We start from the raw sequence: 27,658 nt of genomic DNA on the forward strand, positions 1-27,658 counted from the left end.
AATCCTCTTAGATGTTTTTTCTTTAGAGGAACTGAACATAACATAGGAACAGCCATACTGGGTCAGACCAATGGTCCATGTAACCCAGTAGCTTGTCTTCTGACAGTGGCCAGGGCCAGATATTTCAGAGGGAATTAACTGAACAGGGCAATTTTGAGTGATCTATCCCATGTTGTCCAATCCCAGATTCTGGCAGTTGGAGGTGTAGGGATACCTGAAGCTTGGGATTGCATACCTGACCGACTTGTCTAATAGCCATTGATGGACTTATCCTCTCTGAACTTGCCTAATACTTTTTTTGAACTCAGTTATACTTTCAGGCTCTACAACATCACCTGGCAATGAATTCCACTGGTGGACTGTGTGCCTGCTACCTATTAATTTCATTGGGTGACCCCTGGTTTTTGCAGAGAGAGGTTTTATAACACTTCCCTGTTTGTTTTCTTTCTACCATTCATGATTTTGTCCTTTAGTTGTCTTTTCTAAACTGAAAAGTCCCCGTAATTTTAATCTCTCCTCATATGGAAGCTGTTCCATACCCATAATCATTTTTGTTGCCTTTCGCTGTAGCTTTTATAATTCTAATATATCTTTTTTGAGTTGGGGCGACCAGAACTGCACATAGTATTCAAGGTGTGGGTGTACCATGGATTTATATAGCGGCATTATGATATTTACTGTTTTACTATCCATCCCTTTCCCAAGGATTCCCAACGTTAGTGTTTTTTAATGCCATTGCACATTGAGTGGATGGTTTCAGAGAATTATCTGGAATGACTCCAAGACTTTTCATGAGTGATACCAGCTAATTTAGATCCCATCATTTTGTATGTATAGTTGGGATTATGTTTTCCAATATTCATTACTTTGCATTTATCAACATGGAATTTCATCTGCCATTTTGTTGCCCAGTCACCCAGTTTTGAGAGATCCCTTTGTAACTCTTTAGTCTGCTTTAGACTTACCTATCTTGAGTAATTTTGTATTGTCTGTAAATGTTGCCATCTCACTGTTTATCCCCTTTTCCAGATCATTATTGAATATTTTGAACAGCACAGGTCCCAATATAGATCCTTGGAGGACCCCCATGATTTAACTCTCTCCATTTGGAAAACTGATCACTTATTCCTACCCTTTGTTTCTGTTTTTTTAATCAGGTATTGACCCATGAGAAGAGCTTCCCTCCTATCCCATGTTTGCTTACTTTGCTTAGGAGCCTTTGGTGATGGACATTATCAAAGGTTTTCAGAAAATCCACATATGCTTTATGTACTGGATCACCCTTGTCTACGTGTTTGACGCAATCAAAGAATTTTAAAAATTTAGGTTGGTGAGGCATAGTTTGCCTTTGCAAAAGCCATGTTGACTCTTCCCCAACAAATCATGTTCATCTGTGTGTCTGATGATTGTGTTTTTTACTATACTTTCAACCAATTTGCCTGGTACTGAAGTTAGGCTTACCAGCCTTTAATTGACAGAATCGTCTCTGGAGCCTTTTAAAAAAATCAGTGTTACATTAGTGATCCATCAGTCATCTGGCACAGAGGCTCATTTACGTGATGATAGGTTACATACCACTCTTAATAGTTCTGAAATATCATATTTGAGTTCCTTCAAAACTCTCCATCTGGTTCTGGTGACTTGCTACTGTTTAATTTACCAGTTAGTTCCACAACCTCCTCTATTGGCACCTCAGTTTGGGATAGTTCTTGAGATTTGTCACCTGAAAAGAATGGTTTTGGTGTAGGGCTCTCCCCGACATCCTCAACAGTGAAGACTGAAACAAAGGGTTCATTTAGTGTCTCCAAAACGGCCATGTCTTCCTGGAGTGATCCTTTAGCAGTATAGGTCCCACTGACTGTCAGGTTTTCTGACAAATTTCTGACTAGTCTGGCTTCCTGACTAATTTACTGTTAGTTTTTTGTGTTTTTAGCTATTGGCTCTTCAAATTCTTTCTTGGCCTTCCTAATTATACTTTTACCCTTGACTTGCCAGAGTTTATGATCCTTTCTGTTTTTCTTACTAGGATTTGACTTCCAATTTTTAAAGGATGCCTTTTCACATCAAACGGCTTTTTATTCTGTTATTTAGCCATGATAGCATTTTTTTTGGCTTTCCTACTGTCCTTTAATTTGGGGTATACATGTAGTTTGAGCCTCTATTATGGTGTTTTTAAATAGTCTCCATGCAGTTTGCAGGCATTTCACCCCTGTGACTGTTCCTTTTAATTTCCATTTAACTGACTTACTCATTTTTGTAAAGTTCCCCTTTTTGAAGTTAAATGCTATTGTGGTGGGTTTCTTTGGCATTTTTCCCTACAAATATGTTAAATTTAATTGCATTATAGTCACTATTACTGAGTGATTCAGCTATAGTTAGTTACCTCTTGCACCAGATCCTGTGACCCACTTAGGACTAAATCAAGACCTGGGTCTCTGCTTGTGGGTTCCAGGACAAGCTGCTCCATTGATGATGTCTAGAAATTTTATCTCTGCATACCTTCTGAGGTGGGTACTATTACCCATCAATATGAGGATAGTTGAAATGCCCCATAATTATTGTGATTTCTGCCTTTATAGCCTCTCTACCACCTTGAGCATTTTACAATCACTGTTACCATCCTGGTCAAGTGGTTGGTAGTATAGTCCTTACTGCTATATTCTTATTGTTCAAGCATAGAATCTCTGTCTGTAGAGATTCCATGGTACAGTTTTTGATTCATTTAAGATTTTTACTTTTTGACACTCTGCTTTCTTTCATATACAGTGCCACTCCCCTACTAGTGCAATCTACTGTAATTCCAATATCGTAGAACCTCAGAATTACAAACACCTCAGGAATGGAGGTTGTTTATAACTTTGAAATGTTCATAACTCTGAACAAAATGTTATAGTTCTTTCAAAAGTTTACAACTGTACATTGATTTTCTACAGCTTTGAAACTTTACAGAAGAAAAATGCTGCTTTCCCTTTATCTTTTTTTAGTAGTTTATGTTTAACATAGTATTGTACTGTATTTGTTTTGTTTGTTTGTTTCTGCTGCTGTCTGATTGCACACTTCCGATTCCAAATGAGCTGTGTGGTCAGCTGGTTAGTTCGTAACTCTGAAGGTCTACTGTATATTTTGTACTGTGGTATTATGTCCCATTGATTCTTGTCATTCCACCCAGTTTCCTTGTTGCCTTTTATATCCATATCCTCATTTAATGCCAAACACTCTAATTCACCCGTCTTAGTATTTAGACTTATAGCATTTGTGTATAAGGACTTGTACATTTTGTCAATCAGTTGCTTGCTTGCATGTGTTATATTTAAATGGGGCTCTTTTTCATTTGACTATTTCTCCTCAGTTCCTACCTGTACTTTATCAACTTCTATCCTCTCCTCTTTACTAGGATATAGAGAATCCCTGTTAATAGATCCTCCCTTAAGAGATGGCTCTGTTCAAACCCTGTGCTCCTCTGCACCTGTCAGCTTTCCTCCATCCCTTTGTTTAAAAATCCTCTATGCATTTTTTAATTTTACATGCCAGCAGTCTGGCTCCATTTTGCTTTAGGTGAAGCCCATCCTTCCTGTAGAGGCTCCTCCTTTCCCAAAAGGTTCTCCAGTTCCTAATGAACCAAACCCCTTCTTCCTTTCACCATCATCTCATCCACTCATTGAGACCATGCAGTTTTGCCTGTCTAACTGGCCTGGCATGTAAAACTGGAAGCATTTCAGAAAATGCTACCATGGAGGTCCTGGGCTTTAATTACATACCTAACAGCCTAAATTTGGTCTCCAGGACCCTTCTGATACCTTTCCCTATTCTCTGTTGAAATGATATACAGAAACTAATACAGATTAAGTAAAACTTAATTTCAGCCATTTGGATACTTACTTCTCCTGGAGTAGATTAATATTTCTGGAACAAAATGGTTTCTGTGTAGTTGAATTTTAAAACTAAAAGCTGCTCCTTATTTAATATTTTCTGAACTAGTTATTGTAACTGATCTTGGTAGCCTCATGGTCTAAGTTATATTTGTGGCTGCATTAAATGAGCAAATAATTACAGTGACCAATACTGCTCTTTTTATCTGCATTTGGTCAGGCGGTTGCAACCTCTTTGGGATGCAGGTCTTCCTGCTGTGGTTCGTGCCTTTGTCATCTCTACAGTGCATTGCGTTCTGCATGGGCTAGATTTTTACATCCATTTGGAGGCTGAGGCTAGCATGGAATATGGCAGCCTGTTTAAGGGGATTATGTGGTCTGTGATCTACACTGACTGCTTCTTAGCTTCTAGATGTAGTTTGATCGGGAGGTTTGGGAAGTTGCGAAGCTACCTATTCTTCTTCCCTCCTACCATAATTGAGATAAGTGTAGGCAGTTGAGCTGGAACTCCCTTGACATAGCAGAGAGGCATCTTCTGGTAGTGCATTATTCTTGAAATCATTCCCTTGTGGTCCAAAATAGCCTGAATGTATTTATCTTGAGAGCATGCTACGAAGCACGTTTTTTCCTTGAGCAGGCATTTAGGAAAGACTGAGGGAGCTGGGTGTGAAGATCTCTTGGGAACTTGGGTTTTTTAATAAATATGCTTAGGCTCACTGGGTGTCTCTGTCTGTGTGAGGGGGTGTACTACTTGTTTTGCATTTTATAATTTTTATATTTAGTCTTTAACTGATGGTTAAAGGGTGCCCATAACCTAGGACTAATGTTCTCATAGGCTTAATAAATAATCATAGACTCTTATGATGCCTCCTTTGGCAGGAAGTTGTTGCATGTGGTATTGCCTCTGTAAACTTGAACACTTTCTTGTATACCTTTCAAATTGTTTTCTGGCTCCAAAATTTTTGTTCATGTTTTACTGTCATTTTTGCTCCTGTTATGTTGCTACTGGAGGTCATGGATGCAAAGGTGATCACTGGCAAAATTAAGGTAAAGCAGTCTCCTTTGGGTCCAATAGTAGGAGTAGCTGAGTCCTTTATTTTGCAGCTATTTTGCCCTAAAAGGGTGACGGCTGGTGCCAGGAGGCACCTGGAGAGAGCATGTGGTCCAGAGGGCGAGTGCAGCGCTAGTGGGATTTCCTGGTTTTCTGGGGTGAGGGCTGGAACAAAGTTGTGCGTTAAGTAGTCAAAACGTGAGTTTCTTTGGCCCCTGGAAGGAAGTAGTCTGTATCGGACTGCTAAGTTCCTGGAGAGAGGCAGAGGTTCGAAATAGTTGCTGCTTGAGACAAAGCACTGGTTTCTTAGCCTCTTTTGCGGGAATCCCAGATATCTACATGCGGTTTGTTCCTACTGCTGTTTAGGGGAACTGTACTGTTGTATATTTTGCAAATAAACAAATGACACTAAGAAAATACCTGACTCTAGTTTCTGAGATTTTTGCATCAAATGGGAAGCTGATATACAGGGCCCCAAATTTCTGCTGTTGCTTGGCAAAAGGACAACACTACTATGAAAATCTGAGACTCTGAATATGCAGGGGCATAGGCAAATCTGCTTTTTCCTCAATCAGAAACAACTTCTTTCTATTAGCAGGTGCAGTGACCTACCCATTAAAACTGAGAGTTTTCAGTCTTGGGAAATCTATAAATACCTTGTGCTTTGCAGACATGCTGTTGTCTTACTTATGTAGTTGTTTTATAAAGTTGTATGGAGATTGAAGATTCCCTGCAAGCATCAGTGAGCCTGAATAAGAGGAAATGTCTAAGGGGAAAAACATATATTTTCTTATTAATTACAAAATTTTAAAAGTGAATTAATTTACTAAATTTTGTACTCATGATTAAGACCAGCGATTTAAATAATCATGATTGAAATCAATCCACCCTGACATAATAATAGTCAGGTCTGCCAGAGCTTAAAACCATGCTTCTTAAAAAGGACTGGCATTTGATGGCTGTCAAAATAGAAGCAGCACAGTTCAGAATTCTGCACATCTCTACACCCATGTTAAACAACTTCTGTGGAAATAAATATTTTGTTATTTGTGAGAGGAAGGTAGGTCAAGTCTCATTCATTGACAGCTCTATTGGTGTTTTGGACTTCTGATTTTCAGCAGTCTTAAGTATTTTTTAAGAGAACCTCAACATAGTTTTATTACAAAAATAGGTGAGAAGTTGCACTAAATGATGACCCACAGACCCAAGAAATTAGATGATTTTTTTTTTGTCTGAAAGTTAGCAGCATTTTGCAATGTGTAAAAGCATCTCAGGATTTATTTTTATGAACCGTGGGAAGCATCCAGTGAAAAATTGCCTTTTTAGGCAAAATAGTTGTCTCAAATATCAAGTGAAAAATAAAGAGAGATCATATCCTGGCAATTCTGGCAGAGATGTACAAAAATGTAGAAAACATTACCAGCTGGGATTCCTGCAGTTGGCAGAGACTGCTTACAACAGAAATTAAGATGAGGAGAAGCATGTATTTGTTTTTTGGGAAATTAATATAACAATAAGTAATTAGTTTACTTTCTATAAATCAGTTGAGTTTAAAAAACTTGTTAGTGTGCTCTCTAACTGAGCTTTGCTTGTCATTAAGAATTTGATAAGAGAAACATAGTTGTGCCTTGGCGTGAGGAGATAGATTTGATGAACTCCTTTGGGGTCCCTTCCAGCTTTACATTTCTATGGTTTCAATAAATGTTCAGAGAGGTAATCAGTTTTCCCAGACCAAACTGATATTACTCAAATAAATTGGTTAGTCTCTAAGGTGCCACAAGTACTCCTTTTCTTTTTGCGAATACAGACTAACACGGCTGTTACTCTGAAACTTGATATTATTGTCAAACTGTTTCCTTCCTCTTTTCTAGGATTTATTCAGTTAGTTAAATTTCTCAACAACAATTAAAAAAAAATATCAGTGGCCAGCAAGCTGCACATTACCAGAAGAAAGAGTACAAAAGCCAGATAGCCACCTTACTTTTTTCTGTAATTTGTCTATTCCTCTATTATATTAGATATTCTGAAAGCAATTTCAAGCCTCTGCCTTTCTGACACTGCTAGCAAGGCTGCCATATATTAAGATGACTCTTTTTGGTAGGGGAATGTCCTTTAAGAACTAGAATTAGGTCTTGTCCACATGAAATGTAGTTCACAGCAGGCAAGGTATGAATCTACCCCATGCTAACATGCCACAGACCAACTATGTTGTGGACCCTGCTGATGTGCAGTAACAATTTGTTAATGTACTTTGATCTAGTCCTCTTTGAAACTAGAGTAGGTCAAAGCGCGTTAAGAAACTGTTACTGTGTGTCAGCAGGATCCATGTGACAGTTGGTCCGCGGCAGGCTAGTGCTGGGTAGATTCACATGTTAGCTTTGCACAAACTAAATGTTCATATAGACAAGCCCTGTGAAACTCATTTAACTTACATGAAGGGTCAGTGACTCAGAACTGTGAAATTCTGTATCCCAAGTCAATCTGTGTCACTGTGTCCCTCTTGTGACTGTTGACTGGAGAATAAGCAAGACACTTATTTTCACTGTTATGCAATGTACTCCTTCTATCAGGAGTCATAGCAGTAATAGTGCTCCCTATCTAAAAAGCTTATTACCTCCCAGATTTCTTCAAGTAGATGCAGACTTATATTCCAAGTAGGTGTGTGTGCACCCCCTGCACCGGAGCTGGAGACTTCTGCCTAGTGGTACTCATAGAGGGGCAACGCTCGAACCTGTAGCACTTCCCCTGGCTACATGAGATGGTGCCACCCCAACTCCTCTCAGTTCCTTCTCATTGCCCGATGGCTGGAGTTGGAGCTCTGTGTGGTTGTTGTTTTACAACCTCAGAATTTATCTTCTTAGCCTATGTTACCAGGGTCCTGGAATGCCATGCTGAGATTGCTCAATTAGGGCAAACTGCAAAGAATGAGGCAGACAATCCCTAAAACTGGTGGTTATTGTGATACTTAGGTTTACCAAGCCAGCAACAAAACAGCTTCTACAATACCTTCTTGGTTACCCAGAATCCAATAACACAGTTCCCTTAAAGCAATGCAGCCTGAGGCATCCTCCCAGACAGCCAAGTCAATTATGATGAGGATTATTGAAAATCTTGTTAATCATATAAAAAGTTCTGCCAGTTCCAAGGGATTGGATACATTACCCACCAAGTTAATGAATATTCCAGATCTTACCCAAATACACGCTTACAGCCAATTCTTATTAACTAAACTAAAATTTATTTAAAAAAGGAGGGAGTGTATTGGTTAAAAGCTTATACATACAGACATGAATATAGTTCTTTGGTCAGTTTCATAGTAGAGATGGTGAGCTCTAGAGTTGCAATGAGTTCTTTCAGAATTAGTCCATAGGTTGTCCAATTTTCAGTAACAGGACTATCCAAAATGTAATTGGAGACCTCTGTCTTGTGGCTCAGACTTACCCTGATGAAGCATAAGCAGATTTGAGATGATGAAGGATCCGGTCCCAAGAGCCCTTTCTACAGTTTTGGGCATCTTCTTGACAGCACGCAGTCCTCAGGTGAACAATAGTGACTTTGAAGTAACCTGTTTCCTAAACATCACCGGTAATTAGCTGTATGGATTAACATAAGGCAATTGCCTATCTCTCACCATTTGCAGGTGATTTGATATATACTTCAAAGAGAAATTGAGATCATGATATCACTACATTCACAGTTGATTTAAATGTTAATATCTCCTTTTGATCTCTGAATTAACAAAATACAGCGAGAGACAGGAACTGTTTGATTACAATATATATGTAAAAACACACAAAAAAATCTAACAATATATATGTAAAAACACAAAAACCCAAACACTATATGCTAATGTGTCTCTAAAGGTTGAATCTGGGTCAATTAGCCTGTAAGTTGCTTAACCCTTTCTGGCTGTGTCATAGCCTAATTTTATTGTACATAGTTAATAGTGTTAGAGTAAAAGTTATAGCATATAGTATAGTTAGGACCCTACCAAATTCATGTTCCATTAAGGTCAATTTCACAGCCATAGGATTTGAAAATTGACAAATTTTACATTTTCAGATGTTTAAATCTGAAATTTCACAATGTTGTAACCGTGGGGATCCTGACTCAAAAGGGGGATTGTCGGTGGGTTGCAAAGCTGCTGTTGGGGGGCATGGGATTGCCACCCTCACTTCTGTGCTGCCTTCAGAGCCGGACTCCGAAGGCAGCAAACGCGGAGCTTCGTTCAGCTGCAGGAGGTTCCCAGAGGTGGTGGAGGGTCTGAGCTCCTCCCTGAGAGTAGCTGTGCAGGGGATGGACAAGTTCCGTCCCTCCCCAGCCCAGCTGGAGCTAGGAACTGCTTGCCTGGGGTGCTCCTAGCAGTAGGGGGAGACCAGATTTCACAGGGAAGGGCTTATTTCACGGTCCATAACGTGTTTTTTAAGGCCATGAAATTGGTAGGGCCCTAAGTATAGTGTTAGTGGTAATACTCCCCTCACTGGGGCTCAAACATTGCCGTTCATTTGGAGTGACTGTTCCTAACAGTGACCCCCATATGTGGTGCTTGCTGTGCCTTGGCGAAGCCCACCTGAAAGAGCACTGCTCAGTTTGTAAACGTTCAAGAGAGGACTTGGGTTGACAATGCAGGATGTTCGCCTTAAGCAGCACCTGCTTGAACAGGCCATGAAGCCTGACCCGATATTGTGGCCTTCCTCAGGCCACAGATTGCCCTCTGGCTCAGAAAGTGCTGCTGCTTCTCGTTCCAGGGTAGGGGTCTCTCTGAAGAGGCACAGGAATCATTCTCCATTGTCGGTGCCAAAGAAGAGGTCGCATAGGACCAATTGGGAGCACTGCAGGTCCCGGGGCGACTCTTCTGAGATGTGATGCAGATGTTTATTCCACGACACACCCTACATTCCCTCTGCATTGGAGTCTTTCCCTGGACATTCAGTGCGAAAGAACTGAGGGGGTTCGGGGCAGTGCCACCTCATACAGCCAGGGGAGGGGCTATAGGCACGAGGCGCAAGCGACACCCCTCTAGGGGTACTGCTAAGCAAAAAGCTCCGGTGTGTGGGGTGTGCACAGACCTGCTTACAGAGGCGACGTGGGGGACATGTGGGGTTATGTCATTGTCTCCCCCTCCCCCCCCGATTAGCCTTTTCGCTTATTTTGTCCGTTCCCCCCCCCCCCCCCCCCCCGATTTGCTTTTTGGCTTATACTGAGCATGCTCTCACGGACTGAGCATGCTCAGTAACACTGTTGAAGCTGGCTGCCCTCACTGCCCCCCCCCCCCTCCCCCCCCCCCCCCCCCCCGTGGCAGGCATGAGAATACACATCAGCATCACATCTCAAAGAACCAGTTACAGAAAGTAACTGATTTTGGAACTAAAAATTTAAATCCTCTCTTGTCCCTTTGTTGGTGTTTCTTCCCCACTGGCAGGACTTGGGAGTTCTTTGGAAATATGAAACCACAAACAACATGTTGGGAAAAACACAACAATATATGCATAAAATAAAATGAGTAAAACCCAACAGTGTATAAGAGATCTGATTAATCTTAGAGTCCGAGTTATTAATTGCCTGCCTTATTGAGGCCCAGAACTCTTATTTGCAATACAGTTCCCCGCCACCCCCAATCTAAATTCTCAGAAATCTCATTAGAATTGGTAATGATCAAATAGATGCTTGCCTCCAGTCCAGCAAAACCAGTGCTCACACCACCAGGCCCACAGTCAGCTCCTCCACTCTGCCACCACCAATCAGGCCCTGTCTAGGGAAGTCAGTGCTGACACTGCTAAGAATCTGAGTAGTAAACAGATCAGGGTGAGACCCCTGGACTAAATCTGTGATCTCTCAGAAAAAGACCCCTTCCCACCTTTGAACTTAGATTCCTTATCCATTAGACTCCTGGGTCAGGCTGATTCACAGGGTGTATATTGCACCATTCACAAGCCTTTTCATAAATACAATTAAATTAGGGCTGTCGATTAATCTCAGTTAACTAATGCGATTAACTCAAAAAAATTAATCGTGATTAAAACAATCACAATTAATCCCAGTTTTAATTGCACTGTTAAACAATAGAATACCAATTGAAATTTATTAAATATTTTTGGATGTTTTTGTACATTTTCAAATATATTTATTTCAATTGGCAGTGAAGTCACAGTAATCTATCAAATGGGATAGCTTATAGTTTCTCGATGTCAGCATTTTTTATTCTTATACTTTTAGAGCCCTGGTGAAAAGTACCAGTCTTTACAGCCCTAGAAAATGATAGCCTATTTTAACCACAGAATGAATTAATATAAAGCAAGCTTTCCACACTACCTTGCCAATGTGCTTCCACCCCTAGCTGGAGTAGGGGACCATCTCTAGGAATAAATGGTAAATCATTTCCAACATGGATGCAGTTCTTGGCCAGCAGGGGTTCTGGGTGTGATTGTGGGTTTTGTGAGGTGGATGCCTATCCACTAGGAACTGAAAGATAATAGATCATCTTGTTTCACAAGCCTCTGAATGGTTGTTTGAGAGTGGCAGTTTTAAGCCATTACCAACATGGCCAGAAACCTAGAACTAAAAGGTTCTGTCTTACATTATGAATACTACAAGGCATCCAAGTTCTATTAAGTATTGGTATATTAAATCCTATCATCTTGGTAAAAATTTTAAATTTGTAGTATTAAGAAAATATTCTGACTTCCACAGCCATAAAAGTCCCAGAATGTGTAATTAGACACAAAAATAACTGATGCTTATATGAGGTTTCCTTTATTGGTGGAAGGTAGCATAACCAGTTTTGATAGCATTCAGCTGCAGAACTTGAACCAGAATAATTTTTGAGCAGATTTGTCTGTTCCTCCTTCATCAAGAGTCTGGTGAAGATCTCTTTTTGTACTGCTCAGTTTTTTTTTTCTTAATTTACCTAAACTTTGTGTAATTAGTGTAAAGTCATATTTGCTGTTAGTTGTCAGTATAAAGTGAATCATCTCCCAGTTTCTGTTGAAAGTAAGGGAAATGTTAACATTTCTCTGTTACTGGATAAAAGGTGTATGGCATAGGCACTTTGCCCATTCTCACTTGAGATTGTGGTGACTTTATTTCTAGCTTGTCACATCCTGTTAAGCAGTTATTTAACAGTGAATACACTGTTCTTTGACGAGATTAAAACAAATCACCTTTGTATAGCTAAGCTAGATCAGGTGTCTTTTTGGGAGGAGAGAGGGTAGTAGGTTAGTTGCCACCTGGCATTCTTTGTTTTGCTGAAATGAGTATAGCCCAGTAATTAAGGAATGCTGAACAGATTACTGTAAGGGCATTAGTTGTCAAAGTCAAACAATATTGTGTCGTTTTTGGCATAGAATATTTCTGTATCAAATATCAGCATAGCCATTGATGAGCTGAAAATGAAGTGTGGCCTTTTACCTTAATGTAGAAAACAATTGCTTTTGTTTAACCCCCTCTTCTAAAAGTGGGAGGAGTATTCTAAAAGTGTACACCCGTTACTCCTGAGGGCATTCTGTGCCAAAAAATTAAATTCTCTGCCAAAAATTAAAAATTTTGTGCAAAATATTTTAAAATTCTGCAAGTTTTATTTGTCAATAAATAAATGCAGAGGCTCCATCATGGCAGTGGGGAGTACAGGCCACTGGCTGCACGAAGGTGGGAGATCACCCTGCAGCCTCCCCATCTCCCACCCCAAGGATACGGACTCAGTGGTGAGGCCAGGTGCAGCAGGTGTGGAACAGGCAGGATCCAAGTGTGGAAGGGCTCAGTGTGGGGGATCCAGGTGTGGGGTGAGATTATTGTGTGTGGGACAATCTGGGGGCAGGCAGTTCAGTGGGAGGGGGTCTAGGTGTGGGGGGATCTGGATGCACAGAGGCTCATGGGTGGGGGGGAGGTCCAGATGCAGGGGCAATGGGACTCTGCAGGGGCTTCCAGGTGAAAGTGGTTGGGGCTCAGTGGTGGGGTCTGGGTACTGGGAGAGTGGGGCTTGGGGAGTGGGGGTCTGGGTGCAGCTAATTGGGGCTCAGTGGCATCGGGATCTGGATGTGGGGGCTCAGGGTGGGGCTCATCAGGGTGGGGGTTTGAGTGCAGGGAGCTCAGTGGGGTGGTGGTCTGGGTGCAGAGGTGGAGGTCCAGAGGCAGGGGATCTGGGTGCAGCGGTGTCCAGATGCAGGGTTTGAGGTTCAGTGGCATGGGATTTGGGTATGGAGGGCTAGGGGGGTTCTGGATTTATGGAGTGAGGTTTGGTGGGGGTGTCTGGGTATGGGAGGTCCAGATGTATGAGGAGCTGCTCCCCCATCCACTCAACCCCGTACATCTGGACCTCCCATACCCAGACACCCCCACCAAACCTCACCCCATAACCAGACACCCCATAACCAGACACCCCCACCAAACCTCACCCCATAAATCCAGAACTCCCCGTAGCCCTCCACAACTGAGAAGTGATGGGGGCAGGAAGCAGGGGAGGATGCTGAGCTTCCTGCAGCTCTGGGAGGTTTCTGGGGGTGGGTCTGATTCCAGCTCAGGGTAGGAGCCACTGGCTGGGGTGTCTCCAGCCCTGCGGCGATTAACCTCTCTGACGGCTGCTTCTGGTGCCTGAAACAATGATCCTGCACAGCTAGGGAGTAGTGAGTGACTGCTCATGCAGCTTCCCTTTGCTTCTTGTCAGAAAGTCACTTTTTTGGAGGGAAGCAAAGACATATGCGGGGAATATGAATTCTGTGCCTGCGCAGTGGCACAAAATTCCACCAGGAGTAACCCGTATACTTGATTGTAGAACTGTTCTGAATCAAGTGGATTTACAGATAGGTTACTTTGCTGTCTTGTTCAGTTTTCAGTCATTTACAAAGTTATGTGCTAAAATTTTGTAAAAAGTAAACCTAAAAGATTTGGTGAACAGCTTCATGTGTTTAGGACCTCAGATCACTATCAGACAGTGTCTAGATGTGAAGACGTCAAATACGTTTTAATATGAAATACTTGAATACAAGTTCATCCTCCACCTGACAACCAAATTCTGTGTTCCTTTGCAGTTGAGTGGTTTTGACAAACAAGTTGAGTGAGTAATTCCCATATTTATAGATTGGACAAATTCTGTTAATTGTTTTTAAATGTTTACAAAAGCTTTAGTTCACCTTCACAGTGCCTGTGGGTTTTTTTTCCCTCTACTGGCTGCACATTAATAATGGACCTGGTGTTGGCTCTCAGTTTCTTCCCAAATGGAACTTTACAGTACCTTCTAGAGCTAGCTACTTACTTACTCCATATTTTAATCTGTTTCACTGTTGAAAATCTGCTGCCTGTCCTCTGAGTCTCTGCCAGACTTGAAGTGGTTGAGGTCTTCCATGTTGCATTCTTAAACTATGTACTCCTTCACCCTGGAGATTTCATTTAAATGTCATACTAAATGTAAATTTCATAGTGCTCCTGTATTCATTCATTCTTAATTGTAGTTTCCATAATACAGAAAGGTGCAGTTTGTTTTAACACATTGAACAGCAAAGTAGGACGTGGCTATTGAACCCCTTAGTGATGGGTGTTAAAGTAAAATCTTGTGTTTCTGTGTTGAGGTTAAAGTAGAAAATCAGGAGGCAAAAATTAGAATATTTTATTATGCAAACATCAAATAATACTATAAAGCAATTGTTCTTAAGAAAAATTTCTCCTGGTGACGAACTTAAACTGCAGCCATAATTATGTTACAAAAGGGCTAAAATTTTATTATAGTCCTAGTGCTATTAGTGCAGAAGTGCTGATGTTAATGTATGTTGGTGGTTCTGTTTTTATCTTAGTGTAACTTTCAAAGTGGACCACACTATTTTTAGCAGGAAAGCATGCAGTGTGACCCTTGAGCAACAATGTTATTGGCTCGCTGTAGTCTTCTGTAAAAAAAAAAAAAAAAAAAAAAAAAAAACCATGGTACTTGAAATTAAAATCTCATTGAGCTCTCCTACTTAAAAGATAAATTTTCTCATACTTTCTTTTACGTTAACTTAGCCCTTTCTGTTGAAAATTATGCTATAAACAGTGGATTCTTACTGTTTTTTAATAATCTGTTTGGTTCCCATTTTCATGCTGTTCTATTAATTGCTGATAGACTGGAGATTTGCCTCTCTTGTGGCCCACAGCTTTCAAGTAGCAATTCCTAAATATTTTTTGTATTCCTAGGTTGGAAATTATAAACGTACAGTAAAGCGAATTGATGATGGTCACAGACTTTGCAGCGATCTCATGAACTGTATTCATGAACGTGCAAGAATAGAGAAGACCTATGCTCAGCAGCTTACAGAATGGGCAAAAAGATGGAAACAACTTGTGGAAAAAGGTAACCAAAATGTCATGAGATGAAGAAAATAGTTTCAAAAGGAGCATTTCAACATTAGTGATTGCAAGGTGAAAGGGTGCACAGAATTTCTTAGCCTCTTAATGGATTCTTTACAAAAACACCAAATGCTGTAAAAGATGAGCACAGTTATCAAAACTAAATTAAGGCATCCACTCTTGCACCCATGACTTGCTTGCTTGTTTCATGTCAAAACAAGTGAATCTTCCCTTCCTTGCTCAGAGGTTCTTATAGATGTGTAGTACAAGAGAACTTTTCAGGTAAGTAGTGGTAGAAGACCCACATTATGAAGACTGCAGTTGAATATTAAGAAGTCAGTGGCAGTTCTGGTGGAGTATCAGCAGTGAAGGGACTATGAATCAATTTCAAGGAAGGCTGCTTTGACTGTGATTAGTACATAATTACAGAAGATTTGGGCATCATGGTGGACTATAAATTAATATGAGTGCCCAGTGTGGTGCTATGACCAAAAGAGCAAATACAGTTTTTTAGTATATAAACAGAAGTCTATCAAATAGGCTGTTAAGAGTATATCAAAATAGCGATACATCAAGTAGGGAAGTTATTATCTCTGCATGTGGCACTAATGAGGCCACTAGTCGAATACTGTGTTCTTTCGTAGTGTTTATAGAGCCACAAAAATTTTGAAAAATTAGTGAGGGTTCAGCAAATGATGGAAGGACTGAAAAACATACTGTATGGTGAGACTTAAGGAACTCAATCTGTTTAGCTTATTGAAGAGATGGTTAACAGGGGAATTGATGGTGGTCTACAAGAACCTACCTGGGAAGAGAATATCTGATGATAGAGGTCTTTCTAACAGTCAAAGGCATAATAAGATCCAGTGGTTAGAAGTTGAATCTTGAAACTGAAAAAAAAGGTGTTATTTATTAGAGAGGGTAATTAACCTCTGGAATAATTCACCAAGGGATGTGGTGGATTGCAGTCACTACAAATCTTTAAATCAAACTTAGATGTCTTTCTAAAAAATATGCTATAATTCAACCGCACGTTGAGTTTGATGTCAGAATTAATGGTTTAAATTTTATGGCCGGTGTTATGCAGAAAGTCAGACTAAATTATCGAAATGGTTCGTTCTGGACCTAAAATCTATTAATCTGTAATTATATAATGTTTAAAAAAAGCATGAAAATACACTAATCTCTGATTTAAGATGTAAAATACAAAAATAGGATTATGTACAACTAAATACAGTATAAGAACTCAGTATCAACAAATAGCTTGAGATGACTTTTTAGGGATGAAAGTCCTGTGTGTTGTGATTTATTGAAAATGATTTGTCCTGTTGTGTTTAGGTCCACAGTATGGAACAGTAGAAAAGGCTTGGCATGCAGTTATGTCAGAAGCTGAAAAAGTGAGTGAATTACATCTAGACATAAAAAGTGCACTGATGAATGAGGACTTTGAAAAGATCAAGAACTGGCAGAAGGAGGCCTTTCATAAGCAAATGATGGGAGGATTTAAGGAAACGAAAGAAGCAGAAGATGGATACAGAAAGGCACAGAAACCCTGGGCAAAAAAGCTAAAAGAGGTACAGCAGTAGCTTGCATGTTGTGCGTCAATATATTGATACCTCATAGAAATCACTAAAGTGAGAAAAACCACAGTCTACTGGATTCTTTCTCAATTAGGTGTCTGCTTCAGAGCCTCTTCTGAAGAAAAATCTTCTCTTGATATTTTCTCAGTAACCACTGCGCCCTCTCCAACCTCAGTAGCCTGAGCATAGTTCTGGAGAAGGTGGAGTTAACCTATTTTTCTGCCCTTTTACAGCATCTGTTTGTACAGATATAGGATTTAGGACTTAGTTGAGGCACATGCTACAGGAAAAATGAGTTCAAGGAAAACCATCCTGAGAGAAATGGAGAGACTGATTGGTTGAACATTGTGTCTGTTGTTTAAAGGTGTGTATGGGAGGGGACTCACGGGGGAGACACAGGCACAAGCAAAAAATTTTATTCAGGGCTTTCTGAGAGGCATCACTGAGTCTTTCTTTCCTCAGTAAGTTTATTGAGCTAAACTGAGTGACAGTAACTTATTTTGTATGGAAGGAGAATGTCAGATCTTATAGTATTTAGTTTCCTCACGCTCGTTCTCCTACATTGTATTGTGATTAAATTGCTTGAGCATAGCAATGGGTCTGAATGTAAGGTTCTTCCAAACAAAATGCCAATTTTTTCATGACAGTGAAGTTACTCATTCATACATAACTGCTGCTGATTATTTGTAAATTATACCAGACAGAAAGATTCAAAACTTCATTTGTAGGTGGAAGCTGCTAAGAAAGCATACCATGCAGCATGCAAAGAAGAGAAACTGGCTATATCCCGAGAAATGAACAGCAAAGCAGATCCAGCACTGAATCCAGAACAACTTAAGAAATTACAAGACAAAGTGGAAAAAAGCAAACAAGATGTGCTAAAGGTAAACTCTGCATGCTAGTGTGCTGTTCACATTTAACATTCTGGGCATGCTACTTTGCAAATCTCTGTGTATGGAATATATGCACAGCGAACTGCACTACAAGCGAGTGCAATGTTGGAGTGACACACTCATTATATGCAGCAGGGCACATTTTAAATTATGGTCCTTGTGCGAGAGTGTTATACCAATAAAATAAAAACCAGCAGGATCTTATTAAAGGGAAAAAGGCAAAATACCACATTTATTGTGAATACAGAAAGAATCATAGTAAGCAGTTAGTTATAGCTATAACATTCCATTCAATCTCATATTTATTCACACATTCATTCATACAAACACACACACACAGGTTCTGCAAGGTTGTTATCATAGTTACCAGCCTTAGAGTTGCTCATGCCAATTCACTGGCCAGGTGGCCTGGACATGAGGAGGGAGCAGGGCCTTGTCAGTTGCTCATCTGATGCTCCTGGAAGTTGGTTTGCAGAATCAGACCCCAAAGTTCTCACTTTTTAGAGTCTATTTTTATAGGAATTTCTTCCTGTGCCAGTCTATGGGAATTGCTTCATTGTGCTGTTGCTGAATCAATCAGCAGATAGCACATTCCTGACGGCTCCAAGATGTTACCTTGTTCTTTGGTTCTCCCATTCTTGAGGCTGTTGGGTGGATTCCAGTCTGCCCTCCGGAGGTCCTCTGGTTATTTCCACTTGATGCCTTCTTCAGCTGATGGACACTGGATTCTTAGGCTGGCACCTCCCTGATCATTCAGTTATTATCCACACCAAGCGTCCATCCACATACATCCTCTATCTCTATTTTAATCACAATTGTTAATACAACAAAAGGGCGGGGAGTCTCTGGGTGCTGTTTCTGTTGTTAGAGTATTGCTTTGAGTCTGTCTCTCTGTGAATTGCTTTGAGAACAGACTCTATCTTAGAATGTACTAACACAATTAGCAGCTTGCAAGTTTCACACACACAGGGAGAGAAACAGTACCAAAAACCAAGAGACCTCTTAATTAGTTATACCCTGGAATTTAAATTATGGGGAATCAAACTCATTTGTGATTTTAATACAGAACTTCTTTAATATGATCCAACATAATCCCCCTTTTGACACTAAGATTTATAATCGTCAGCGTCACTTCCTATGTAGCCTATTCAAGAGAAGGTACTGTGAGGCAATTTGAGTTTGTGATTCCAATTCATGCCACATACACGATCCTAGTGATGTATCTTTACTACAAGGTTCTGGGGCAACAGGCAAGGTGAGGCACACCCACTTTTGAGGAGTCCATTCAGTACAACCTCTAGTGTCCAATAGCTTCCCTCCCTCCCCAGCCCACTGGCTCGAGGTCCAGGGTAACCAGAAGGATCCCATGTGTAATATGGGGAGTGGGCTAACCTTCAATATCTTTGCCTCCAGGGACTGTTGGTGTGCAATTTTGACAACAATTTCTCCCATTAACAAGTCTGGTTTTACAACACTGGAAACATATTGCATCCATTCATATTGATAAGTGTCAAACAATGATCTCTTTCTTTGTTTTAACAAATGCATCAAACCCTTAATATTTCCCAGTATGACCCAGAACATTTTGTGTTCCAAAGTAGCTAGTGCAAGTATCTGCATTTCAGTGCATCCCATAGCTATGGCTGTGGAGTTTCCTATTTCTAGTATTTTTTTTTTCTTATGGATAAGCCATGTGGTAGTATTAAGCCATTACTAAAGATTCCATCGGCCTTTTAGGTTACCCAGACCAATTTGGACCAAGTCTGCATTGGCATGTACTTGTTTTTGTATCAGGCTGTCCTGTAGCTGGGACAGAAAGCTTAATTTATTTTTAAGTTCCTGCAGGTCTTCAGTATTTTATTTTATTTTTTTAAACACACAACAGTGCTAGCGACAAGACAAAACACAAGACAAAACATAGAACACAAAACACAATTTCTATTGTGACAGTAGATTCATGATATTGGGTTGCTTTTCAGCTGCCGTCAGCTTTTCCTGATTTTCTGGAAGACAAAAAGAACATGTTTCTACCCCTTTTGGGGTGGCAGATTATTGCTTAAAATATTTCTTTTACAAATACCCTTGCTGATTGCAGGCAAAACAGAGGAATTGCCCCCACATTTTCCTGTTTTTGTTCTATAGGCAGGCCAGGTTTCAATGCCTTTTATCTTTTAAGGGTTATGGGGAAATTATCCCACTGTTTAGTCATTAAATCCCTGAGTTTTCCTTCTTATACAGCAGACCAAGTTTATAATGTTTTTCCTGCTGTGTTAAGATTTAAGTTTTATTTACAGTTAATAACTGAGAAGCATCATTACCATATGACCTTAAAGAGTTTTTCCAAAAATCATACACACTATACGTTGTTACAGGGATACTTATCATTAAATTTATTAAAATTATCTTATAATCCCATGCCTTTTATTTAGACAATTTGTTTGCTGACCAGGTGTGTCCTTCATCTGCAGCTCCTTTGTGCTGCTAGTTTTTTCCTTCCTTTATCATTTAGGTAATTTGCATTTTCACAGAAGCTTCCTGCTTTTGGATTTAAAGCCATCAGCAGCTCAGAGACTCTATCTTAAAAGGGACACAATCAACTTTCACCAGAGTTTTGATTACTTTTAACTTCTGCTTCCAAAACACACAGCAATCTGAAAAAGAAAACCCAACCTATTGTGGCTCCCTTTGGAGCCCTAATAGCATTTTAATTAAGTAGCATGGTATTTTTGCATTTCTTTTGCCCCTTCTACAATATACCCTGCACATGTTCTGGGGCAAATGCACATTCCTTCCATAGTTTAACTTCTATAACATTATCCAGATCCATTTTTACGTAAGGTGTCACTATTTCTTTTTTTGCTTACAGAATTTTCATGTACCTTTATCAAAGTGACAGTCTGATTACTCAGAGCCATTTTAAGACTCAGTGTTTCTAACATTGCTTCTTCTTGTTTTGTGCACCTCACCCCTGCTGTTGCTTCAGAGAGGCACTGTCTTTTTTTATTTATTTATTTTTTTTACTACAACTCTCATCTGCTATTTTGTTACAAAAACAAACAAACAAAAAGAATCCAGAATTTTTTTTATATTCTCCTGATTTTGACTGCCCTGCTGCAGCCACAACTTAAAAACATTTTAAATTTTGTAAAGCATTGAGTTACCTTTTAAGGGTTAAATGCCAAATCCCAAAGCCAAACAACACTAATTACCTGTGTCTAGCAAAAAGGTCTGTCAGTTTTGCAACTTTGAATTAAACAGTCAAATGGATTTTTAGTGGCATTATTTAAAACAAAAACAAAACCAACTGGTCTTTAGAACTTTACATATTTACACACACTCAGACAGATACATACACATTTTCTTTTCCTTAATATCCCTTCCACACTGCTCTGTTTTTTACATCTTACATTCCCTTTATACATTTGAGGCAGTTAAGTTCCAATAGAATCCTCTTATGTTCTTTTAGCAGATTTGACTAAATTGTCCTGTCAAATGATTTTAATCAGTTTATTTTTGCCTGGCTAATTTACAGACATTCCTTTGGAAAAGGGCCCATTTTTCCTTCAGAATGGCTGCAAAGAAACCAAGAATGCTCTTTCTGTAACACTTTTCCTTTTTAACATTTTCACAAAGTTTAGCTGCTTAATTCCTTCCAGCCTCTGCAGAGTTAACTTTTTTTTTAACTCTTTATCTTTGTAATTATGCCTGGGGGTGCTATACATAGGACCTTCTCCCCCTTTACCTGCCTCCCTCCAGCCTCTGCAGAGTTAACTTTTTCACTTTTTTTTTTTTTATTCCTGGAGTGCCTTTTTCACTATTTTCAGCTGGCTTTGGGTACTTGTAGCCAGCACCTTCCAATTGTCTGCTCCCTTTTCCGTTTGTGCCTTTTCCTCTTTACATGAAGACAAGCGGAGGGAAGAATCCTTACCTGCCTCCCACAACAACCAAATTGCTGCTGCATCTCTTTTGGCAGCACTAGAAGGTTTGTATATGAGGATATACTGAGCCAATCTATCCTCTAGGTCCGAAATAGTGCAGACATCAGCTAGGGCTTGTTTAGTCCAAGGACTGTGGCCAAATTTTTGAAGGATTTGTTTAAAAGGTGTAATTTTTTTAACAAAAGGTGAGGTTGGAGTTCCTTCTGACTCCATTCCTCCCTCTGGTACTGGCTTACCCTGTTTTCTTTTAAACATCTTAACATTTCAATCTCTTTGTCACTGCTGGTATTACTTAGCAAGTGACACAGCCTAGATTCTGAAATCATAGCTTAATCTATGCGTTTTTCCCCTGCTACCTTCCCGGAGGCCAGCAGGTCCCCTGCTACCTTCCCGGAGGCCAGCAGGTCCCCTGCTACCTTCCCGGAGGCCAGCAGGTCCCCTGCTACCTTCCCGGAGGCCAGCAGGTCCCCTGCTACCTTCCCGGAGGCCAGCAGGTCCCCTGCTACCTTCCCGGAGGCCAGCAGGTCCCCTGCTACCTTCCCGGAGGCCAGCAGGTCCCCTGCTACCTTCCCGGAGGCCAGCAGGTCTGGTTAACCTAATAGAAATGCCTAGCTCACTAGAGCTGGCGGTGTGCACACCAATATTTACAATAACTGAGGATTTTTACCAATATTCCCCCTTTCACAATTCTCCACCAAAATGTTATACCAATAAAATAAAAACCAGCAGGATCTTATTAAAGGGAAAAAGGCAAAATACCACATTTATTGTGAATACAGAAAGAATCATAGTAAGCAGTTAGTTATAGCTATAACATTCCATTCAATCTCATATTTATTCACACATTCATTCATACGAACACACACACACAGGTTCTGCAAGGTTGTTATCATAGTTACCAGCCTTAGAGTTGCTCATGCCAGTCTCCTCAAGTCTTGCAGCCAAAAGGCAGTTCTGGCTCAAATAGGTCCCTCTGATATTCAGCACTGGACCAGTCAGAGTACCCACAGTACCTCTAGAAAGAGCACTCCACAGTTGACCTGGTACCAACCCCTGTATATCTATTTTGATTCAGTCCGTACCCAGGACTGCCAGCTGCAGTGCAGATGCTTCTAACACAGACTTTCTGTGCCTTCTGTACCAAGTGATTGTGTGCTGACTGCACAGCCAGAATCAACCTTGCTTTCATTGTCTACCTTTTGCCTCTGTACTAATGAGCTCTACTGTTCAGGTTGTGGGTGGGATTTGAGATCACCATATGACACTAGACAGGTTAGCTCACCTTTTAGAGTAAGAATATTTGGTTGAGTCTCCCTTTTTGAGCATAGTAGGGAGGTATCGCAGTTGATAAGAGTGAGATAATAGTAACAGGGGATTCGATCATTAGAAATATAGATAGCTGGGTTTGTGATGACCAGGAGAACAACAATGTGAATTGCCAGCTGGATGCAAAGATTGTGGATCTCTTGAGACATCTAGACAGGCTTATGTGCAGTCTTGGGGAGGAGCCAGGTGGTTATACATGTAGGCACCAGTGACATAGGGAAAGGTAGGAGAAAGGTCCTGGAGGCTAAATTTAGGCTGTCAGGTCAGAGACTGAAGTCCAGGACCTCCATGGTAGCATTCTCTGACATTCTTCCAGTTCTACGTAACAGGTCAGTCAGACAGACACAGGCAAAATTGGAGGGTCTCAATGCATGGATGAGATGATAGTGTATTGAGGATGGGTTTACGTATATTAGGAACTGGGGAACCTTTTGGGAAAGTAGGAGCCTATACAGGAAGGATGGGCTCCACCTAAACCAAAACAGAACCAGATTGGTGACATGTAAAATTAAAATGTTGTAGATGAGGTTTTAAACTAGGGACTGGGGGAAAGTCGACGGGTGTGGAGGAGCACACGGTTTGGACAGACATCCTTAACGGAGGATCTATTAATGGGGATTCTCTATATCCTAGTAAAGAGGAGAGGCTAGAAATTGATAAAGTACAGGTAGGAACTGAAGAGAAACAGTCAAATGCAAAAGAGTCACATTCAATTACATTGCATAATGGCAGACAGCTAAAAAGTGACAAATTTTATAAGTGCTTATATACAAATGCTAGAAGTCTAAACACTAGTATGGGTGAACTTGAGTGCGTGTTATTAAATAAGGATATTGAGATAATAGGTATCACAGAAGCTTGATGGAATGATGATAATCAATGGGACATGGTAATACCAGGGCACAAAATATATAAGAATGACAGAGTAGGTTATGCTGGAGGGGGTGTGGCACTATCTGTGAAAGAAAGCACAGAATCAAATATAGTAAAAATCTTAAATGAATCAAACTGTACCATAGAATCTTTGTGGATAGAAATTCCATGCTTGAATAAGAAGAATATGGCAGCAGGAATATACTACTGACCACCTGACCAAGATGGTGATGGTGACTGTGAAATGGTCCGGGAGATTAGAGGGGCTATAATAATTAAAAACTCAATAATAATGAGGGATTTCAACTATCTCCACATTGACTGGGTACATGTCTCCTCAGGACGGACTGCAGAGATAACATTTCTAGACACCATAAATGATTGCTTCTTTGAGCAGCTAGTCTTGGAACCCACAAGGGGAGAGGCAGTTCTTCTAGTTCGCAGTGGAGCACAGGATCTTGGTCAAGAGGTGCATAAAGCTGAACCACTTGGTAATAGCGACCATAATATAATTGAATTTAAATATCTTTGGGGAAGGGGGGGGATATCAAAGAAGCCCACCATAGTGAGATTTAACTTCAGAAAGGGGAACTACGCAAAAATGAGGAAGCTAGTTAAATGCAAATTAAAAGGAACAATCACAAGAACAAAATGCCTGCAAGTGGCATGGAAACTTTTTAACACCACAATAGAGGCTCAAATTAAATGTATACCCCAAATTAAAAAACATAGTAAGAGAATCAAAAAAGTGCTACCGTAGTGAAACAACAAAGTAAAAGAAGTGGTAAGAGGCAAAAAGGCATCCTTTAAAAAGTGGAAGTTAAATCCTACTGAGGAAAATAGAAAGGAGCATAAATTCTGACAAGTGGAGTGTAAAAGTATTAGGTAGGCCAAAAAAGAATTTGAAGAGCAACTAGCAAAAGACTCAGAAACTAGCAGCAAAAAAATGAAATACATTAGAAGCTGGAGGCCTGCTAAACAATCAGTGGGGCCACTGGATAATCAAGATGCTAAAGGAGCATTCAAGAAAGATGAAGCCGTTGCGGAGAAGCTGCATGAATTCTTTGCATTGGTCTTTATTGCTGAGGATCTGAGGGAAATTTCCACACATGAGCCAGTCTTTTTAGATAAGACATCTGAGGAACTGTCCCCGATTGCGGTGTCAGTAGAGGAGGTTTTGAAACAAAATGATAAACAATAAGAAGTGTCCAGGGCAAGATGGTATTCACCCAGGAGTTTTGAAGGAACTCAAATATGAAATTGCACAACTACTAACTATGGTATGTAATCTATCACTTAAATTAGCTTCTGCACCACATGACTGGAGGATAGTTAATATGATACTAAAAGGGCTCCAGAGGCAATCCTGGCAATTACAGGCCAGTAAGCCTAACTTCAGTACCAACTAAATTGGTTGAAACTATACTAAAGAACAGAATTATCAGATACATAGATGAACACTATTTGTTGGGAAAGAGTAAACATGGTTTTTGTAAAGGGATATCATGCCTCATTAATCTATTAGAATTCTTTGAGGGGGTCAATAAACATTTGGACAAGGGTGATCCAGTGGATATAGTATACTTGAACTTTCAGAAAACCAAACTTAAGCAAAGTAAGCTGTCATAGGATAAGAGGTAGGTCCTCTCATGGATCAGTAACTGGTTAAAAGACAAGAAACAAAAGATAGGGATAAGTGATCAGTTTTCAGAATAGTGAGAGGTAAATATTTGTGTCCTGCAGGAATCTGTACTTGAACCAGTGCTGTTCAACATACTCAGAATCATAAATGATCTGGAAAAAGGGGTAAATAAGGAGGTGGCAACATTTGCAAATGATAGAAAGTTACTCAAGACAGTTGAATCCAAAGCAGACTGCTAAGAGTTACAAAAAGATCTCACAAAAATAGGTGACTGGGCAACAAAGTAGCAGGTGAAATGCAGTGTTGATAAATGCAAAGTAATGCACATTAGAAAACATACTCCCAACTATACATAAAAAATGATGGGATCTAAATTAGCTGGTATCACTCACAAAAGAGATCTTGGAGTCATGGTGAATAATTATCTGCAAACATCCGCTCAGTGTGCAGTGGCAGTCAAAGCTAACCGAATGTTAGGAAACATTGGGAAAGAGATAGATAAGAAAGAAAATATCGTAATGCCACTATATAAATCCACGCTTTGAATACTGCTTGCTGTTCCAGTCTCCCCATCACAAAAAAGATATTTTAGAATTAGAAAAGGTACAGAAAAGGGCAACAAAAATGATTAAGGGTATGGAACAGCATCCATATGAGGAGAGATTAAAAACACGGACTGTTCAGCCTTGAAAAGAGACGACTAAGGGGGATATAACAGAGGTCTATAAAATCATGAAGGGTGTGGAGAAAGTGAATAGGGAAGTGCTATACACCCTTCACATAACACAAGAACCAGGGGTCAGCTTTAAACAAAAGGAAGTATGTCTTCACACAACGCACAGTCAACCTGTGGAACTTGTTGCCAGGGGATGTTGTGAAAGCCAAAATTACAACTGAGTTCAAAAAAGAATTAGATAAATTCATGGAGGATAGGTCCATCAATGGCTATTAGCCAAGATGGTCAGGGATGCAACCCCGTGCTTTGCGTGTCCCTTACCTCTGACTGCCAGGAGCTGGGACTGGAGAGTGGGATGGATCACTCGATAATTGCCCTGTTCTGCTCATTCCCACTGAAGCACCTGGCATTGGCCACTGTCGGAAGACTGGCTACTGGGCTAGATGGACCATTGGTCTGACCCATTGTGTCCATTTTTTTGTTCATTCACTTTTTTAACTCTTACAAGCCCTACTGGTCTGAGAGGGAATCCAGGATTCTCCTTTATAAACACAGACCCCTGGAATCCTTGTGGGGGGACGTTCACGCTAATATCTGCCCTCATGGCTTGCAGCCTCTTACACATACAATATGCAATCTTGCCCTGCTTGGGCCCTTAGGGTATGCAGTCAGTTAGGAAGTCTCACTCTAGTGCCTTCTCTAGAGTAAAAGCTCCCTCTCCTACAAGATATCATATGTCTACTCAAGAGGGACATTTGGTACAGCTTCACAGCCTGCACCAGTAAGAACAGGACAGTGAGCATGAACACCTGCAGGAAATGGAAGAGTAACTGATTCGAGCAGCAGTATCTTTTTTCCTTACCAAATGAGAAAGATGGTGCCTTCCACTTAAAGCCATCCAGATAAATTTAAAATCTGCCAAACTCACCGGGCGCACCTTCATGCTTAAGGCCTCCAAACTTCCCAAGAAGCTTACCTCCAAGTAAATGTTATAGAACTCAGTCATTAGCCTAGTGTGCACAACGGTTGTAGCTGTGCTACGTGAATCAGCTACTGAAATAATGACTGACAACATGACAACAATGTTTTGTCAATATAAAAGGAGTGGCATGGTCATCTCCCCCTTCCTCTGCCAAGAAGCAATTAGTCTCGAACAGGCATATTCCACACTAAATTGCACCAGTGGCTCTAGCAGGCTTACAGAACATCCTGGTGAACCAGCTCAGCAGGCAGTTTTCAGATGACCTTGAGTAGAGGACTTGATCCTGCAAAGCATCTTCCATAGGATATATAAAAATAGATCTTTTTTTACTACAGATTAGGACAAGAAATGCCACATATTCTGGTTAAAGGGGGGCTGGCTGGCTCCCAGGCTCCATGTTGGATTTTCTATTTATCCCATGGGCACCGGAGATCATGTTCACCTACCCACCAATCTCATTAATACCAAGGGTCTGAGGAAACTCAAGCAACTTTCAACAGTAATGATCATTCTAGTC

General features: G+C 40.4%; 1 protein-coding gene across 18 annotated transcripts in view; it reads left to right on the plus strand.

Moving 5' to 3' along the window:
- The window catches only part of PACSIN2 (protein kinase C and casein kinase substrate in neurons 2), a 127,061-nt gene that overhangs the window by 77,939 nt on the left and 21,464 nt on the right, over nucleotides 1-27,658 (plus strand). For 15 of the 18 annotated variants that reach the window (XM_043538191.1, XM_037915054.2, XM_043538227.1 and 12 more), the window contains 3 exons: nucleotides 15,079-15,235; nucleotides 16,570-16,805; nucleotides 17,540-17,695. In XM_043538191.1, coding sequence (XP_043394126.1) covers nucleotides 15,079-15,235; nucleotides 16,570-16,805; nucleotides 17,540-17,695 — 549 coding nt within the window. Of the gene's footprint in view, nucleotides 1-8,438; nucleotides 8,460-15,078; nucleotides 15,236-16,569; nucleotides 16,806-17,539; nucleotides 17,696-27,658 lie in introns of those variants that run through there. The other 3 variants (XM_037915041.2, XM_037915088.2, XM_037915085.2) reach the window with 2 other exon arrangements.

Source organism: Chelonia mydas, chromosome 1 (assembly GCF_015237465.2).
Source record: "Chelonia mydas isolate rCheMyd1 chromosome 1, rCheMyd1.pri.v2, whole genome shotgun sequence".
Classification (NCBI taxonomy): Eukaryota; Metazoa; Chordata; order Testudines; family Cheloniidae; genus Chelonia; species Chelonia mydas.